This window comes from Dermochelys coriacea, chromosome 7 (genome assembly GCF_009764565.3).
Source record: "Dermochelys coriacea isolate rDerCor1 chromosome 7, rDerCor1.pri.v4, whole genome shotgun sequence".
Classification (NCBI taxonomy): Eukaryota; Metazoa; Chordata; order Testudines; family Dermochelyidae; genus Dermochelys; species Dermochelys coriacea.
Genome location: NC_050074.1, coordinates 19,294,770 through 19,312,296, shown reverse-complemented (window position 1 = coordinate 19,312,296; position 17,527 = coordinate 19,294,770). Strand labels below are relative to the sequence as shown.

The 17,527-nt window shown below is 43.1% G+C and overlaps 1 protein-coding gene across 8 annotated transcripts in view; it reads left to right on the top strand.

Annotated features, from left to right (window-relative positions):
- TMCC1 (transmembrane and coiled-coil domain family 1) overlaps nucleotides 1-16,067 on the top strand; it is a 215,327-nt gene extending 199,260 nt beyond the window's left edge. For all 8 annotated transcript variants that reach the window (XM_043519811.1, XM_043519812.1, XM_038410309.2 and 5 more), the window contains 2 exons: nucleotides 7,746-7,881; nucleotides 11,788-16,067. In XM_043519811.1, the coding sequence (XP_043375746.1) occupies nucleotides 7,746-7,881; nucleotides 11,788-12,102 (451 nt within the window). In that variant the 3' untranslated portion in view covers nucleotides 12,103-16,067. The remainder of the gene's footprint in view (nucleotides 1-7,745; nucleotides 7,882-11,787) is intronic.
- Nucleotides 16,068-17,527: the final 1,460 nt, after the last annotated feature.

Here is a 17,527-nt window from a genome sequence, read left to right as displayed (position 1 = left end):
GGCAGCTATTGCAGCAGCACCTCCCTCAGCCAGTGCCACAGATACAAAGAAAAGGGTGCCGAAAGGAGCCCACTCCTCTCCATCAGTTACAGGTTCCACCTACCAAAGCCAAGCAGTCTCCCCATCAGAACACTTTGGATCTTACCCCTCAGGCTCTAGTACTCCTCCCCTGCCAGCCTCTCCAGGCTTCACAGCCCAGATCTGATTGAATTCTTGGGCTGTGCCTTCTAGGGTCTCTGAGGAAAAACAAGAAATGAGAAGGGACCTAACTCATCACCCCAAAGGGGAGGACAGCAGCCAGGGATTAGTGTAGATGTGCACAATGTTTTCAGTATCACCTTCTAGTTCTCTTAGAGATGCTGGTGTTCTGGAAGCCATTTGAAAGGGTTTAGGCTACTGTAATCTTGAAGTGGCAGTGAGTTTTCTGCATGTTTTGTTGTGATGGGGCTTTTGAGTGATACCAGAGCCCAGAACAGGAGCTCTAGTTTCCAGTGCTCATTATTAGGGCCCTACCAAATTCATAGTCCGTTTTGGTCAATTTCATAGTCATAGGATTTTAAAAACCGTAAATGTCATGATTTCAGCTATTGAAATCGGAAATCTCATGGTGTTGTAATTTTAGGGGTCTTGACCCATAAAGGAGATGGGGGGGACGTTTTTGCAAAACTGCTTCCCTTACTTCTGTGTTGCTGCTGGTGGCAGCACTGACTTCACACCTGGGCAGCTGGAGAGCGGCGGCTGCCGGCAGGGAGCCCAGCTCTGAAGTCAGCGCCACCGCTTACAGCCGCACAGAAGTAAGGCTGGCATGGTATGGTATTGCTACCCTTATTTTTGCGCTGCTACCGGGAGATCTTGGCCCTCAGTCAGCAGCTGCCACTCTCTGACTGCCTAGCTCTGAAGGCAGCAGCGCACACGTAAGGGTGGCATGGCATGGTATGGTATTGTCACTCTTACTTCTGCGCTCCTGCTGGCGAGGCACTGTCTTCAGAGCTGGGCGCCCAGCCAATAGCTGCTGCCCTTCAGCTGCCCAGCTCTGAAGACAGTGCAGAAATATGGATGGTAATACTGTGACCCCTCCTAAAATAACCTTTTGACCCCCCATGCAACTCTCTTTTAGGTCAGGACCCTCAATTTGAGAAACACTGGTCTCCCCTGTGAAATCTGTATAGTATAGGGTAAAAGCACACACAAGACAAGATTTCATGGTCCGTGATGCACTTTTCATGTCCACGAATTTGGTAGGGCCCTATTTATTATCCTACAGTCCCTTAGCAAAGTGATGTGGAATCTGATCTGCCAATCCATAATAAAGAGAGGTTCTGCTTGTTTGTTTCAATTTAGTATTTTGTTGGATGACATGTAGCACTAGCCATCCATATTTAGTAGGTAACAATGCTGCATACAAACTACAGCACAAGCAAAATGGCAGCCTGAACTAATACAATAGGATGCAGTCGGGCTTTAATATATTGTCAGCTGAGCAGTCAGCTAGTTAGTCCTGCCCTGGAGGCATTTAGCAAAGTTTACTTGTAATTTGGGGCAGGGGGAACTCTTGTCCACTAATGTTCAGTAAGAACAAGATATTATACAAAGCCCCATACATCTTAGGAAACCAGCTTCCGGCAATGTCCATATTCTGCCTCTTTTAAATACTCATTCTGCTGAATGCAGGGGACAATAGGGTAGTGGGGGAGACTCAGAGATGAAAAGTTAATAATTGCACAGGGAAGTGTCTGATCTGGAAAGATCTGAAAGACTAAATCACAGCAAACTAAATTAGTTCATTGTAGTAATTGTGACTACTGAATTTATTATTAAAACCTACCACTTACTTGACCTTTTAAAGCATCCGGAAGACAGAAGCTAACACTTCTGTGAGAGAAGACTGAAGAGACAAAATGCTTTCCCCAAGGCCATAGAGGAAGCCACTGTCCTAGCTCAGATTAGAACTCTGGAATGCCTGACTCTAGTCCTGTGTTTGGACTGTAGTCCACTCTTTTTCCTTAAGAGAAATCCTCCAGGGAAGATGGAGACACAGATTGTGGTTTAATTTGTCAGGGTGGGGATTTGTATTGAACATACCTGGCTTTAAAAGCTATGAATAGCTAACAGGTGTGTGCTATTTCTGGAGAACCTTTCAGAAACTAGCACAAAGTGCAGATGTTCTAAAATATTTTTTTTTAAGAGAACCACTTGCTGAGTGTTTTAAACTGTCCTGGCAATTGGAAGATGCAAGCGCCATAATCTTTTTCCATCAAACTTCTGTGTCCAACTCAGTCTTCTTAAATGTCCTCCCTACCCCCACCCTTTTTTTCAGGTGGATGGCCTTTGTTTTATGTTGCCTTAGTTTCTGTTTACCAGCCAGTACTTACCCTACAGGTTTTCTGTGACCTGCCTGATTCCCTCCCCTTTTCAGCTCTTGACTATCAGTATAGCTCTTGTGCTAATTAGCCCTGGGGTGGGGTGCTATTAGTGCAGTCTCTCCAGTTCTTCCTGTGTCTGTCTTTTTATTTCTCCTGCACTGCAGGTTGCTCCAGCTGTCCCAGTGTACACATTGCCAAGGCTATGTGAACGACTATGCTACCTGCCCATTGGCCAGCTGATATGGCCCCAGACAGTTTAACCACCCGCTCTTAGAACTGAATCATCGAACAAGGAAGATCCTGGTTTTGTCCTCCGCAGTCTTTTTCAGCTGGAACAAACTCCAAAATAGCCTGTTGCTTATCTCATCCTTTGAAAGGTGGCAGTTGTTTACTGAGAGAAGCAGGGACTTTCCGTTCTGTAGAGAACCCAAAATAAAGCGCCTGCTGAGGTTTTTTTTTTCATGGTTCCTGTCCCATTAGGGGAACCTGTTTGCAAACAGCAAAATCATGAGCTCATATAATTGGGATGTGTCCAGCTCCCTCACACCAGTGAGTGTTCAAGCCAGCAAATTTATTTGAGCATAAGCTTTCGTGAGCTACAGCTCACTTCATCGGATGCATCCGATGAAGTGAGCTGTAGCTCACGAAAGCTTATGCTCAAATAAATTTTAGTCTCTAAGGTGCCACAAGTACTCCTTTTCTTTTTGCGAATACAGACTTAACACGGCTGCTACTCTGAAACCTGTTTAAGCCAGCGTCACTGGAAAATACAGTTAGCTCTTGCAGGATCCTGCTATGAGAAACCCATCAGCCAAAATGCCACAACATAATGCTTTAATTGATTCTTTTATAGTTAGAACTGGTTGGACCTCATACTAATTACATTTGTTTGTTTAAAAGACTACTTGCTGGGGTAACCTTTGACTTCTAGAACTACTGGGCCAGATTTTCAGTTTTATGGTTGGCGAGTAAAAAGAAATGGCAGCTCTTAGAATCTGCTCAGGGGTTAGGAATGTTAAATAGCCCATTGAGGAGTAGTACAGATGAGGCAGCCAGATGTCTGATAAATGAAAACTATCACGTGTTACCACCCTCACATACATGGTGTGGGTGGGTGTGTGTGTATATATCTCTGTGGGTGGGTGTATGTATATGTGTGTATATATAAGCCCCTCTTTACAGATGAGTTTACAAGGGACAAAATAAGACATTTACTTTGTAATACCACCAAATCTAAACTTCTTTATCTTTTCTCAAATAAATTTTGGTTCCCAGTCCTGCATTTTTGTCATAAGACCAACTCTTAATCTTTTCCAATGTGATAGACTAAAACCCCCCAACTCTTAAACTCATAGATGTTACAAACAAAATAAGAAATGAAAATCAAATAAACAGAGTAAGGTTAGTCCCAGTAAGTATATCTAAAATCTGTGTATTGGACAATTGTTGAGTTGGAGTATGGGAACAAATCAATCTGCAAAAGCTGTGGATGGCTCCTCGCTGTAAGTGGGGAAAGCAATGTTAAGTTAGCAAGCAGGAATCACATGAAGTTCATTTTGGTTTTGGAATAAACCAGTAGCTCTGCATTTCAGGGTCCAGGAAGCATGATGCCAGCTTCTTTGCTAATTGTGTTAGCCCAAATCCTGAAGTTCACAGATTTGCAGGGTTTCCTTATGTTTCCTGTAGATTGATATATATTCTGAAGTTATCCAAATCCAGTTGTTTGTAATAAAACAGGATTTAAGATTCTTGGCAACAACTGTTGTATGAGCATAAGCTTTCGTGAGCTACAGCTCACTTCATCGGATGCATTTGGTGGAAAATACAGTGGGGATTTATATACACACTCAGAGAACATGAAACAATGGGTTTTATCATACACACAGTAAGGAGAGCGATCACTTAAGATGAGCCATCACCAGCAGCAGCGGGGGGGAAAGGAGGAAAACCTTTCATGGTGACAAGCAAGGTAGGCTATTTCCAGCAGTTAACAAGAACATCTGAGGAACAGTGGGGGGTGGGGTGGGGTGGGGGGAGAAATAACATGGGGAAATAGTTCTACTTTGTGTAATGACTCATCCATTCCCAGTCTCTATTCAAGCCTAAGTTAATTGTATCCAGTTTGCAAATTAATTCCAATTCAGCAGTCCCTCCTTGGAGTCTGTTTTTGAGGTTTTTTTGTTGAAGGATAGCCACCCTCAGGTCTGTAATCGAGTGACCGGAGAGACTGAAGTGTTCTCCAACTGGTTTTTGAATGTTATAATTCTTGACGTCTGATTTGTGTCCATTTATTCTTTTACATAGAGACTGTCCAGTTTGACCAATGTACATGGCAGAGGGGCATTGCTGGCACATGATGGCATAGATCACATTTGTAGATGCGCAGGTGAACGAGCCTCTGATAGTGTGGCTGATGTGATTAGGCCCTATGATGGTGTCCCCTGAATAGATATGTGGACAGAGTTGGCAATGAGCTTTGTTGCAAGGATAGGTTCCTGGGTTAGTGGTTCTGTTATGTGGTGTGTGGTTGCTGGTGAGTATTTGCTTCAGGTTGGGGGTCTGTCTGTAAGCAAGGACTGGCCTGTCTCCCAAGATCTGTGAGAGTGGTGGGTCGTCCTTCAGGATAGGTTGTAGATCCTTGATGATGCGTTGGAGAGATTTTAGTTGGGGGCTGAAGGTGATGGCTAGTGGCGTTCTGTTATTTTCTTTGTTGGGCCTGTCTTGTAGTAGGTGACTTCTGGGTACTCTTCTGGCTCTGTCAATCTGTTTCTTCACTTCAGCAGGTGGGTATTGTAGTTGTAGGAATGCATGATAGAGATCTTGTAGGTGTTTGTCTCTGTCTGAGGGGTTGGAGCAAATGTGGTTATATTTTAGAGCTTGGCTGTAGACAATGGATCGTGTGGTATGATCTGGATGAAAGCTAGAGGCATGTAGGTAGGAATAGCGGTCAGTAGGTTTCCGATATAGGGTGGTGGTTATGTGACCATCGCGTATTAGCACCGTAGTGTCCAGGAAGTGGATCTCTTGTGTGGACTGGTCCAGGCTGAGGTTGATGGTGGGATGGAAATTGTTGAAATCATGGTGGAATTCCTCAAGGGCTTCTTTTCCATGGGTCCAGATGATGAAGATGTCATCAATGTAGCGCAAGTAGAGTAGGGGCATTAAGGGACGAGAGCTGAGGAAGCGTTGTTCTAAGTCAGCCATAAAAATGTTGGCATACTGTGGGGCCATGCGGGTACCCATTGCAGTGCCGCTGATTTGAAGGTATACATTGTCCCCAAATGTGAAATAGTTATGGGTGAGGACAAAGTCCCTGCTGCTGGTGATGGCTCATCTTAAGTGATCACTCTCCTTACAGTGTGTATGATAAAACCCATTGTTTCATGTTCTCTGTGTGTGTATATAAATCTCCCCTCTGTATTTTCCACCAAATGCATCCGATGAAGTGAGCTGTAGCTCACGAAAACTTGTGCTCAAATAAATTTGTTAGTCTCTAAGGTGCCACAAGTACTCCTTTTCTTTTTGCGAATACAGACTAACGCGGCTGCTACTCTGAAAACTGTTTGGTGTCTCTCTCTCTTATAAAGACATAATCACTGTATTTTTCGTAAAAGTTCAAATCCCTTTTTGTTTAACAAACCTTTTGGAAAAGCTTGAAATTTAAAGTATTAAAATGCAGAATACTTTTCCTCCTAATTTATGCTGCACTTAGGGGTTTGTGTTGATTTGTTTTAATTGGGGGAGGGTGTTAATTTTGATCCTGAGTGCTTGGCTGGTGGCAGACTATTTTTTAATTTAAGTATTTTTGGGACAGGGAAGTGGGGTGCGAGCAAGCAGCTATATTATAAGTAACTGGCCAAACTTTTCACCAGTCCATCTCTACATTGCTTCTCATGTTGTTTGATTCCCCAGTCCTGACAAGGTGCTCTTGTTGTTTTTCCCAATGGTGTATCTTGACAATGAAGATGCCTGGGAACTTTTTTCAGAATGAGCAGCGTCAGTCAGTGATGTGCTCTTGCATCCCAACTGGTTGACTATGTATGATTGTCATTGTTTGAGACTCTCATGTGCCAGAGCTGTCTGTGTTTCAATGACAGACTATTTTTAAAAGTCAGGTCTTTAAGTAAAGCCCCACTATTTGAGATAACAAGCATCAAACATCTTCTGAGTTTTGTTCTTTTCATTGCAAAAATGTAATGCTAAAGGGTAGCTCAGGTTCACAGTCAGAAGCCTGTTAGTCAGTCAGCCACTATTTGTTAGTGCACCATCAAATATTAACTTTAAAAGGAGAGTAGAAGATTTATGTTGCATTGTGAGTGTTCTCACAATAGCTACCACTCAAGCAGTTGAACCAGTGGCAGTAATGGCGGGAAACTTTAGAGGGGGAAAAAGGCCAGCCTAGACAGTGCCTATGACTTAGGATTTCTGGATCCTTGTTCTCTGTTTTTTAGTTTACTGTTCAGAAAGTATGTGAATATTTTAACTCAATTCACAGGGGGTATTGAAACCTAATTGCTTGTAAAGCACTTTGAAATCTTCAAGTGAAAGGGCTATATATAAATGCAAAATACTTCACATTTGAAAGGTTACAATTGCTTTGTGGGGTTAGTACTGAACAATTACTGCATGTTTTGCTAACAGGAGAGACTTTTTTCACCTTTGGAATAACTCACATTTCAAACCTTTGTCCCCCAATTGGGAATCACTTACAGTCCGCTTGCCTCTGGAAATCTAAAAAATGAGCCTACAGGCTAGTGATTTACATGCTCTTCTCATAAATAATAGAACATGGTAATTTTGCCAGTCAGAAGGAATCACTCTCAGAAGCTAATGGGGGGGGAAAAAATCCATCCATGTGACCTTACATGTAGTGATGTAATGCCAAACAAGCCCGTCACATTCTCTGACTTCGACATTCTTACTCAGTCTTATTAATTACTGAGTTGTTACCCTTCACATTGCTTCACTGAGTATAGCTGGGGTGGGGGGAGAAACTGTGTGTTAGTGTTGTATGGAGGATGATTGGTGATTAAAACACAAGACTGAGAATGAGTTCTGAATTCTATTTCCACATCCTTAACTTCCTTTGTAACCTTGGGAAATACATTTAACCTCTCTGTGCCTGTTTCTCTCTCTTTAAAATGGGGCTGTTTGCCTACTTCATGGGCAAGATTTACCTCTCTCACAGTGAGGAGGCATAGTTTGTTGTCCGAAATCACTCTGAGATCCACAGAGTGAAGGGGCAAGGAAAACGTAAATAATTTAATATCAGCCATGCTGATTTTCAAAGAAAATCTCCACTATTCATCTCTTGATTCTTGTTGGTGTAATTTTACCTTTGTGTTCTCACTGAAATAATTCCCCTATGTTTCTCACTTCTAGATGTGAACGACTAGAAGAGCAGCTAAATGACCTGACAGAGCTCCACCAGAATGAGATCCTTAATCTAAAGCAGGAGTTGGCCAGCATGGAAGAGAAAATAGCTTATCAGTCCTATGAGCGAGCTCGAGACATCCAGGTTGGTGAGAGGCTGGGCTTAGCAAGTTCCTACTTTCACTTCAGAATACTCAAGCGCACAGTAGCAATGGCTATTTCCCTAGTTTTCCAAAATGTTCTTGGTTCCATATGTGTGTGTGTTAATAGCAGTATAACAAAGGCTAATGGGAGAGTTGTGTACCTTGAGCTTTCAAGAGCACCTTAATCTACCTTTAGCTCTCACAGGCCATTGTGTATTTGCCAACTATATATGCATGACTGTTCATGCATCCATATTCAGAGGAACCTGCCACCACTCCCATCATGGGATTTTTTTTAGGTTGAGGCCCAGTGGGAACATACTCCCGTCTTTGGTAGTGGCCATAATACAAGTATTTGCACATGTATTGGAAACCAGTGGGCAGAGACATGAGCAGGAAGTTCTTATGGTAGTGTTCTCAGTAGACTGCTCCAGGGCGTGTTCTAATTTTAGAGCAATCAGCACAGATATTGAAGGGAAAACAGTAGTTGGCTTTATGTATCCATTGTGTTCAGTCAGGAAAAAATTGATTCTGTTTTTCACGCCCAAATATGGAGGTGTTTGTAAGAGAAGTTTCCTTCAGTATGTGAAGTATCTAGAATCCAGTAGCCTGTAGAAATGAGGGATTTACAGATTTGGAGAAGCTTCTGCAGACAAAAGTCAAGTGAGCTGGGAAAGTACCTGGGCTTTAGCTAAGCCTTATAAAGGCCCATTTAGAAACGATCTCTAAGCTATTTTAAATTCTCATTGTTGGTTTAAACAGGCTCCTCAATTTTGAGGAGAGGACTTGGGATATTTTTAGTGTGTGTGAGGAGAATTTTAGGTCAAAGTGCAGTCTGTCCTTTGCACAGATGAGTCTTACAAGCTGGTTCCACCAGACAAAGGCAGTAATTTCCTTTGGGCTACATTTGTTGACCCAACTGCAGGATTGGTTGAATCAGTTTTGTCTATTGCTTTCAAATTATGTAACCCTCGATAAGTTTGACCTCCACAGCAATATCAGAGTTTTACGCAATAGCAGAGAAATGTAACAAGTAACAATGACCTTTCTAGAGTAAAGCTAAAATAAATAAATGTCTGGAGACAGTGGTACCATGGCTTTTACCCTATCAAATATCAGGATTTCACTTTTAGATGTGCTAAACAGATCCGGCTGTACACCCCTCTCAGATTTACCCAGGCAGGAGAAAAAAGTAGGACAGGAAGCTTAAAATGAGGTGGGATTCATCAGTAGCCTTTTTCTTAACCTCCATTTCATGATTCATCATTTCTGATGTAAATTTTCCATGTTGATGAGGCACTTTGCAAACATGACTTAATCTTCAACGCCCCTCTGTGAGGGGGGTAAATATAAGTCCTATTTTTCAGATGAGGAAACTGTGTTAAGTAATTTGCCTGAAGTGACAGAGCAGAAACTATAATTCAGGAAATCCTGGCTCTCAGTCCACTAGACGGTGCTGCATTCTTCAGCACACAAGATTTAGGTAGGATGGTGACATGACACAGTTGGGAGAGATGGTTCATTTGGCTAAATAGGAAATAAATGTACAACTTCTCGTAATAGGGTATTGAAATCTCATTTTAAAAATAATAAAGTGGTAGGTAGAACCTGTTTTTCCCTGGACTCTGGCCTAATGGTTGCTCTGTAGTCTGCAGCACAATGTAGAATACCTGAGTTCAGATTTATCACAGTGGAAATAAGATTGCTCAAAAGTGACCCCCAAGCCAATTAGGGATCATCTCTGAGAGCTGCTCAGTTCAAATGAGGGGTTCCTCAGGGTTGTGAGAATGATGGCCAACCGGGGAAAAAGAGGAAGAATCCAAGAAGATATTTTAGAAAGTGTTTGTAAAAGGAGCTTGTAGCGGGGTGAGACTCACCCCTGCAGTGCCTCCTGCTGGTTGTCCAGGGAATTAGCGTTTCCAGCCTCCAGAGCACGCTCTGCAGGCTGGTGTCCCACTTGCCGCTGGGCCCCGAGTCCCTCCTGGACCCCGGTGCCCCTTTCATGCCGGGGTGCTGCCCCCTAGCAGTACCTCCACAGATCTGGGTCTCTTTCCCTCCCTCCCTCCCACCCCTGTGAAACTCCCACCCTCTATCTCCACCTCCCCTCAGTCTTTGGCTACTGCCAGTCACCATCTAGCTCCCTGGGGCAGACTGCAGTATAATTGCCACTCATCATCAGCAAGGAGGGTCTGGACCTGCTGCTTCTGCCTACCCTTGGGCTGCCCTCTGCAACCTCAGTACCCTTTTCTTAGGCCTTCATCAAGGCTTGCAGCCTGGGGGTTTCTCAGGCTGGAGCTCCCCAGCTCCTCTGGCCTTTCCCCAGCCCTCCTCCATTTTAGGTATCCTGCTCAGCTCCCAGCAGTCAGGCCCCTCCCTCTCAACATCTAGAGAGAGAGACTGTGTCCTCCTGGCCCACTGCCCTCTTATAAAGGGCATTGGGTGTGGCTGCAGCTGTGGCTGTTTCCCCAATCAGCTGAGGCTTGCTGCTTTCCCTAGCAGCAGTCCTCTCCCAGGGCTGATTTCAAGCCCTTCAGGGAAGGAGCAGGTGACCACCCCACTACAGAGCTAGATTAACAGCCCTGGACATTGAAGTCCTCTCATTCCAAAACAGGCACAGTAAAGGCAGAAGTAATGCAAGAGTCTCTTACGTGAAGGGATTACCTCTAGGAACAAGACAGGATAATTCAGTTTCCATGGCCCATTCAGTCCTACATGTCTCTGAGGTTGCCAACAAAGATAACACGAGTGCCACACACTCATTTTACATAGGATGCTGTCAGATGGTAACTACTGACCCAAATGGCATTAGAACAAAGGAATAAAAGCTCCCATCTCTCATCCCTCTCAGCAGAATCTGGTTTTGACTCTAAAATGTCTGATAGCACTGAAGAGGTGGAAAATACTTTTGCCTCTGTTACAGCCCAGGCTGAATTTCCCCTGGTGAGCAGTCACCAGGCTGGGGTATTAGACCCAGTCCACACGGGCGCTCTGGGAACTAGGTGACGGTTACAGGAAAAACCCAACGGGCTTTGCAAAGTAGCTTCTTAAACACCCACACACTAAACTATTAGGAGGTACACGCGATTTACAGATCTGTGGAAGAGTAACAAACACCTGAACCCAAGACCCTCCATCCAGTGTCCTTGCCATTCCTGAATATCATTTCGATTTTGGTCAGTGTCCTGCAGGGCTCGAGATCCCTCCCTGCCAACCTTACTTGTTCTGGCAGAGTGGGTCTCTTTTTAAAACCAGTTTCTAACACCTCGTGGTCCTTCTGGTGAGTTTTTCCATTCTCCCACCCTCTGTGGGATTGCTTACACAGGTCCATTAACGGTCAACAGAGGAGAGCCTCCATCATCGTAATATGGGAGGATTATTCAGTTTTTGACGGTCCTCTCATTCAGGGTTAGACAGCTACATGCTAGGCTTCTCCGACACAAGAGGGATGATGCAGTCTAACAAAACTGTTATAATATACAGCGAAACACAAATTAACACTCAAAAGGGAGGCTGAAATAAAACATAGTGGGTTTTTTCCACAAAATCAATTTGGGGAAACAGATATAACCCCCAACTTGTCACACACATGAAAACCACAGTAAATCAAGAATTAACTCCACTGCAGTCAGTGGAGAAACACTCATAAATGAGATCAGAATCAGGTATTTTGCTGCAACCTGCAGTTCCTACTAAATGAGGGAGTCATATAAATCGTGAGAAATGACATGGGGTTCCTCTTCTCCTGCTGCAGGATATGAAATCAGTTTGAGTGACTCATATCCTGCAGCGGGCAAGCAGGACCCAAAGAATGTAGCTACATTACAATAGGCACCAATTGAAGTCTTTAAGTACCACTGTGATTCACCATGCAAACACTGAAAACATAACCGTTACATTCTTCCCAACAGGAGGCGCTAGAAGCCTGTCAGACCAGGATCTCCAAGATGGAACTTCAGCAGCAGCAGCAACAAGTGGTGCAGCTGGAGGGGCTGGAAAATGCCACTGCCAGAAACCTGCTGGGTAAATTCATCAACATCCTTCTGGCCGTCATGGCTGTTCTCCTAGTCTTTGTCTCTACTGTGGCCAACTGCGTTGTCCCCCTCATGAAGACTCGCAACAGGACGTTCAGCACTTTATTTGTGGTGATTTTCATCGCCTTTATGTGGAAGCACTGGGACGCCATCGCTGGCTACTTGGAACGATTCTTGTGGCCCCCCAGATGATGGCACAAAGAATCAGCTGCATCACCCCACTGACCCACCCACCCTGGCGCTCGCGGGCAAGTGAGCGCAGCAAAGATTAGTCAGCAACTCTTCCGCTGAAATTTTAAAGTGTCCGAGTGAATTTGTTTACATTTAGAATAACATTTTTCTCTGCGAGATGCATTGCAATAGTATTTTTTAGATTTTATTCAAGAACTCTTTTTGGCAAGAATCCTGGATAATTTTTATGTAGCATGGTTCTCTTTGGATGCAAATCTTAAGATTCTTTAAGTGTACAAAAGAATAAAATAAAAATTTGGAGCATACCAATGGGCAATTTAAATTATGGCTTGAACTACAGTACTAAACCTGTTAGGAAGAGGAGAACATGGTTAGCTTAAAAATAGCGAAGATTAAGCTAGTGTGCACAGCCTTGTACAATGGTACCACAGCGAATCTGTAACGCTAATGTTTACTGTGAAGCCTGCTCACATTCCATGTCCGAATGTATGGATTCAGGGTGGCTTGTTTTTTTCCTTAATGAGAGAAAAAACAATGCATGGATCTCCCCCAACTCAGCTTCTGTGTCGGCCAGTTGTGCTGACCTGGCATACAATAATTTTCTAGAAGGCCTGTTAAGTCTTGCTAAGCATACAAAGTGGAAGCGTCATGCTGTACACAGTAACTGCACAGTCGTACTACAGTATTTTGAAGTAGCCCTTTAAATACTTATCTTTAAGCAAAAGCCCTTGGTCGCACTTTTAAGGTTTTTTTATATATGTATATTCACAGATTTAAAAAAATCCGAACAGCATACTTGAAGAGTGTAATACTCAAACTCTCAGTGCTTCCTTATTGTTTCTATAATAGGATTTTTTATTATTATTATTATTATTATTATTATTATTATTATTAGGGGTTTTTTTGGAAGGGGTTGGGAGGGTCATTATTTTCCTCTTTAATAAAGAAGTGATGTTTTTTAAATGAAGAATTGTGTGAATAATTAAGTGTGAGCAGTTTTGTCCTGAAACAGTTTTGAGGAGGGCGGAAAGTAGTTTCTATTGACACCGGTCTGAGGAAGGCATAGCTGTTCCCATGCCATTTAACTGTCCTCCTGGGCTTGCAGATGCAGCATCATGAATAACTTCCTCCTTCTCCACACATTTTTGTCATGCCATTTTTTTTCCTGTCCTTTTTGTGGGTGTGAGGGAGGCATGGGGTGTTAGATTTCTCACTCCCAAATCTGTCCACCTGGCCTCAGAATGTTTTCCTTAGAACAAGGAATTTCTCCTCATCCCTTTTTTTGGGGAAAGACAGATTCTTAAAGAGAGAATAACTATTAAAGGGATAGTTAATTCAAACGACTGATCCTCTCATAAATATCCCTGATGATTTATTTTTAAATGTACCTCTGATAACTGAAACCAAAGTTTGTCATCCCATCAGACTGTGGTAAGATCATTGTCTTTATATTTAGAACTTCTTTGTATGCTGTGTATCCAGGTAGCATGCCACATAGAGCCCCCTTTCCTGCAGCCATGAAGGCAAGGACTTAATACAGTTCCGTTGTCAAAGCACTAGAGAAAATGTCAGTTACAAATATGACTCAAGTCACAGCAACATCTTTTCCAAGTGATCTTTTGTTACTGGCAAGTTTTCATATTGAAGGATTTTTTTTTAAAAAAATCTGGCTCAGTATCTGTTTCCACTGGAACAAAGTAAAGTTTTTAGTTCCAGTGAAAGTCTTTGTAGCACAAATAATACTCGTGGATTCTCTTTCACTTGATTTGCAGTATTTAATCAGACTTCTTGTTCTCCTTCTCCCTTGGCCTAAGTTCTATGTAGGAACCAAATTATGGCCAAGTGACTTAAAATGATATGTAATAGCAAGTATAGGAATTCATGCTATTGTGCCTACCAAACCCCAGGAAATTCTCCAGATCTAGGTTAGCACCTCCCTCTCTGCTGGGATGAAGGTCTTAATATTCTGATTACTGCCAGCCAGGAGAAGAAAGTTCTCTGCTGCTCAACCATCCTTGTTCCTCCTTCAGAGATTCAGCATGTCACCTTCATAGCCACACTTCTGTCTTTAAACTCAGGTACCCTGTGACAATTCCAGCACACCTCACTTTGTCACTGTGCACTAATCCACTACTGTCCTTGTTAAAAACAAGTTGCCAGTTGCAACTGACTCAAGCCAAAAATAATCATTTCTGTTTCCACAAAAGTTGCAGATAGAGAGCATGTATGTATAAACAATTCCCTTAACAGATGACAGTTGCCAGCCATGGCAAAACTTGATGGGGTTTAATGCCTTGTCTGACTAAATTAGATCTATAATTTTCATCCACCCATTTAAAAATACTCTGTTCCTGTTAGGTTTCCTCAGAAACAAAGGTAGGGAGATCAGAGTAATAAACCCTTGACACACGATCTGAGAGCTTTGTTGCCTCAATATTTCTGAAGCCCAGTCTTTGCACCTCTTTATAGTTTAGGTCACACTATAAAAGTGTACAGTTGGTTTAGTACATGAACAAACTTGGGAATGAATTAAAAGCCAACTGATTTTTACACTCATTCATCCCACCTCCTGGTAATGTCTGAAGGAAGTATTTGCCTGTTTTCTGCTAGATACCCTACCTTCAGTTACAGTCTCTCAATGATGTGTTTAATCTTCTTTAGTAAAAAAGCAATTTGCCAGAAGTAATGGACTTAATAGAAACGTTCACCACAAAACTGTTTTGTGAAGGCCATTTACTTGGTCCTGGACAATGTTGTCTGTCTGTGTGTCTCTCTCCAACAGTTTTCCATTCCAAAAAGTTGCCTGCAGTTAATGCCATATATGATGCTGCATCCATTTTTATTTTTTAATCTTCTAACAGGACTAGCATGAGGGTTTTTGCCTTTCATTAGCAGAACACTTGGTTTATTTCCTCCCCCTTCAATCTGAAGTTCTGTGATGACTTTTAATAGTTTAACAATTATTATATTGTTGAAAATGTGACTCTAGCTTTAAAGCTCCTTTTCCTTGTATGTGGGTTGTGTTCGTTCTCTTTAAGGTGAAGCATTCCTGGATGACTTGTAGAAGACAGTATCTGCCATGGATGTGTGTGATTGTGAGCCTTTTATTATCCTTTCCTATGTATGTAAACTTGTGTGACCATTTTGAGTTGCAGAACATTTCATGTTGGGAGTTGAAACAATTCTGGAATTGCTTAGATATGTTTAGCACATATCACGGGTGCATATAAGGAGGGAAAGAATATAATGAACTGCATTAGTTCAAAAAGAAGTGACTGATAAAAGATATTCCATGGTTCAAATGAAGTTCACCTGCTCCCCCATTTCCTGTCTCCTTGTGTTTTTTTAAAAAAAGTTGCTGTTTTTAGACAGGTTTACAAAATTCTCCTTCCCTTGAGCTTCATTAATTTAATTATGCTGAGCATGTTCACAGCAATTACTTTATTGGTTTATTCCAATCTAGTGAATACTTAAGATCTGATCAGATTAAATGGTGAGTTCTGTACATTGTTGCACTGGGCCAGAAGAGAGACTGTCTTTCAGCTTTGAAAAATATGCATTTTTAAAATATTAAACAAAAAGCAGCATTATAACAGAAGAAGCCAAGCTATGAAGGGATCTGTGTTGAGATTGGATGGCTTTGCCAGTTTTAAGTGAATTCTGAATGTGGCTAAAGAGATAAAAGCCCTATGTGTGTCTGTGTTGTGTATGCAAGGTGGTATCGTAGTAGGCAACTGACTTAGCTGTAAGTGTGTTTAAGTGTAAAAAAAAAAAAAACAGAAAAACTCACTTGCACGGGATGAAAAGTACAGAAATGACACTTGTGAACGTAACACTGTAGTTTATAGATCTTAAGCTGCTAATTGTTGAGAGAGATTTACATATGTCTTGTCTGATCGTCACAGATTCATCTGTGACACTTTTACTGTATATAAAAAAATTTAAATAAAGACCTCAGCTATTAACGGTGTGTGGTTTGGTTGTTTTCAAAGGTAGTCTGGGTGACTGAAGACAGGGAAATGGTGAGAGGGCCTATTGTAATGCACTGAGACGTTTCATAACCACATAGAATTCAAGTCAAGTGCTCCAGAAGTCCCCTAACTGGACACCACCCTGTAATCAGAGATATACTGGACTGTCACACAGGAAGAACAAGAAGCAATGTGTATGGAGTCTTGGCCATTTCCCTCTATCGAGCCATCTAAGGTATTTATCTGGCCCTCATTATGGTGGTAGGATGCCCCACAATCTTTAGTGTATTTATCCTCACAACACTGTGGTGAAGTAGGGAAGTACTATTATTATCCCCATTTTACAGAAGAAGAGATGGCGTGTCCACACTGCAGCTCAGAGTAAGCCCCCTAGCCTGGATAGACAGACTTGCGCTAGTGCGGATCATGCTAAAAATAGTCATATAAATGATGTAGCTTGGGCTCTAAAGTCCCTCTGACTCCGTAGACTTGAGAGTCTGAGCTGCAACACCTGCACCACTAGTTTTAGTGTGCTAGTGTGAGCTCATTCCCAAATGCAGTGTACACATGCCCGGAGAGGCTAAATTACTTGCCCAAGGTGTCACAGCCTATGGCACAGCAAGGAATTGAACCTGGTCTCGTAAGTTCCAAGCTAGCACTCTAATCACTTCACATTTTTTTTTGGCCTTCCTAATTATATTTTTACATTTCATTTGCCAGAGTTTATGCTCCTTTTTATTTTCCTCACTAGGATTTAACTTGCACTTCTTAAAGGATGCCTTTTTGCCTTTCACTGCTTCTTTCATTTTGTTGTTTAGCCATGTGGCACTTTTTTGGTTTTCTTACTATGTTTTTTAATTTGGGGTGTACATTTAAGTTGAGCCTCTCATGGGTGGCGAGTTCTATGGGCCCGTGGTGCCAGGGCTCCGGGAATATTCCTGGCCCAGGTGCCCGGCTCCAGCAAAGTTTCCCACCTGCCCACCCACCCCTGCGCACGTCCCCTGGCCCTGCCTGCCGCCCCCGGGCGATTTAAAATAGCCTGGGAGCTCCTGCTGGCAGTGCAGTGGGGCTGAGCGGCTTCCTGTGTCATGTGCCGGCTTGTTCCACGTCATTGCCGGCACATCCTTGCAGCCCAGGGAGAGGGGGGAGAGGCTGTGCTGCTGCGTGCTGCCCCCTCCCTGAACACCCCTGCAGGGGCGGTGCCTGGGGACAGCAGCGCACAGACACCCCCCCCCCAGCCTTCCTTGCCTAGGAAGGGGTGATCCAGGTACGCACCGAACCACCCATCCACTTCCAGAGCCTGCATCCACAGCCCCTCTCCACACACCCCCTCTGACCCCCAAATTTCCTCCTGCACCTCCACTCCCTGCACCCTCACCCCCTCTTCCACTCCCACCCTCTGCCCCAGCCCAGAGCCAGCACCCAAACTACCTCCCAGAGCAGAGGTGGGCAAA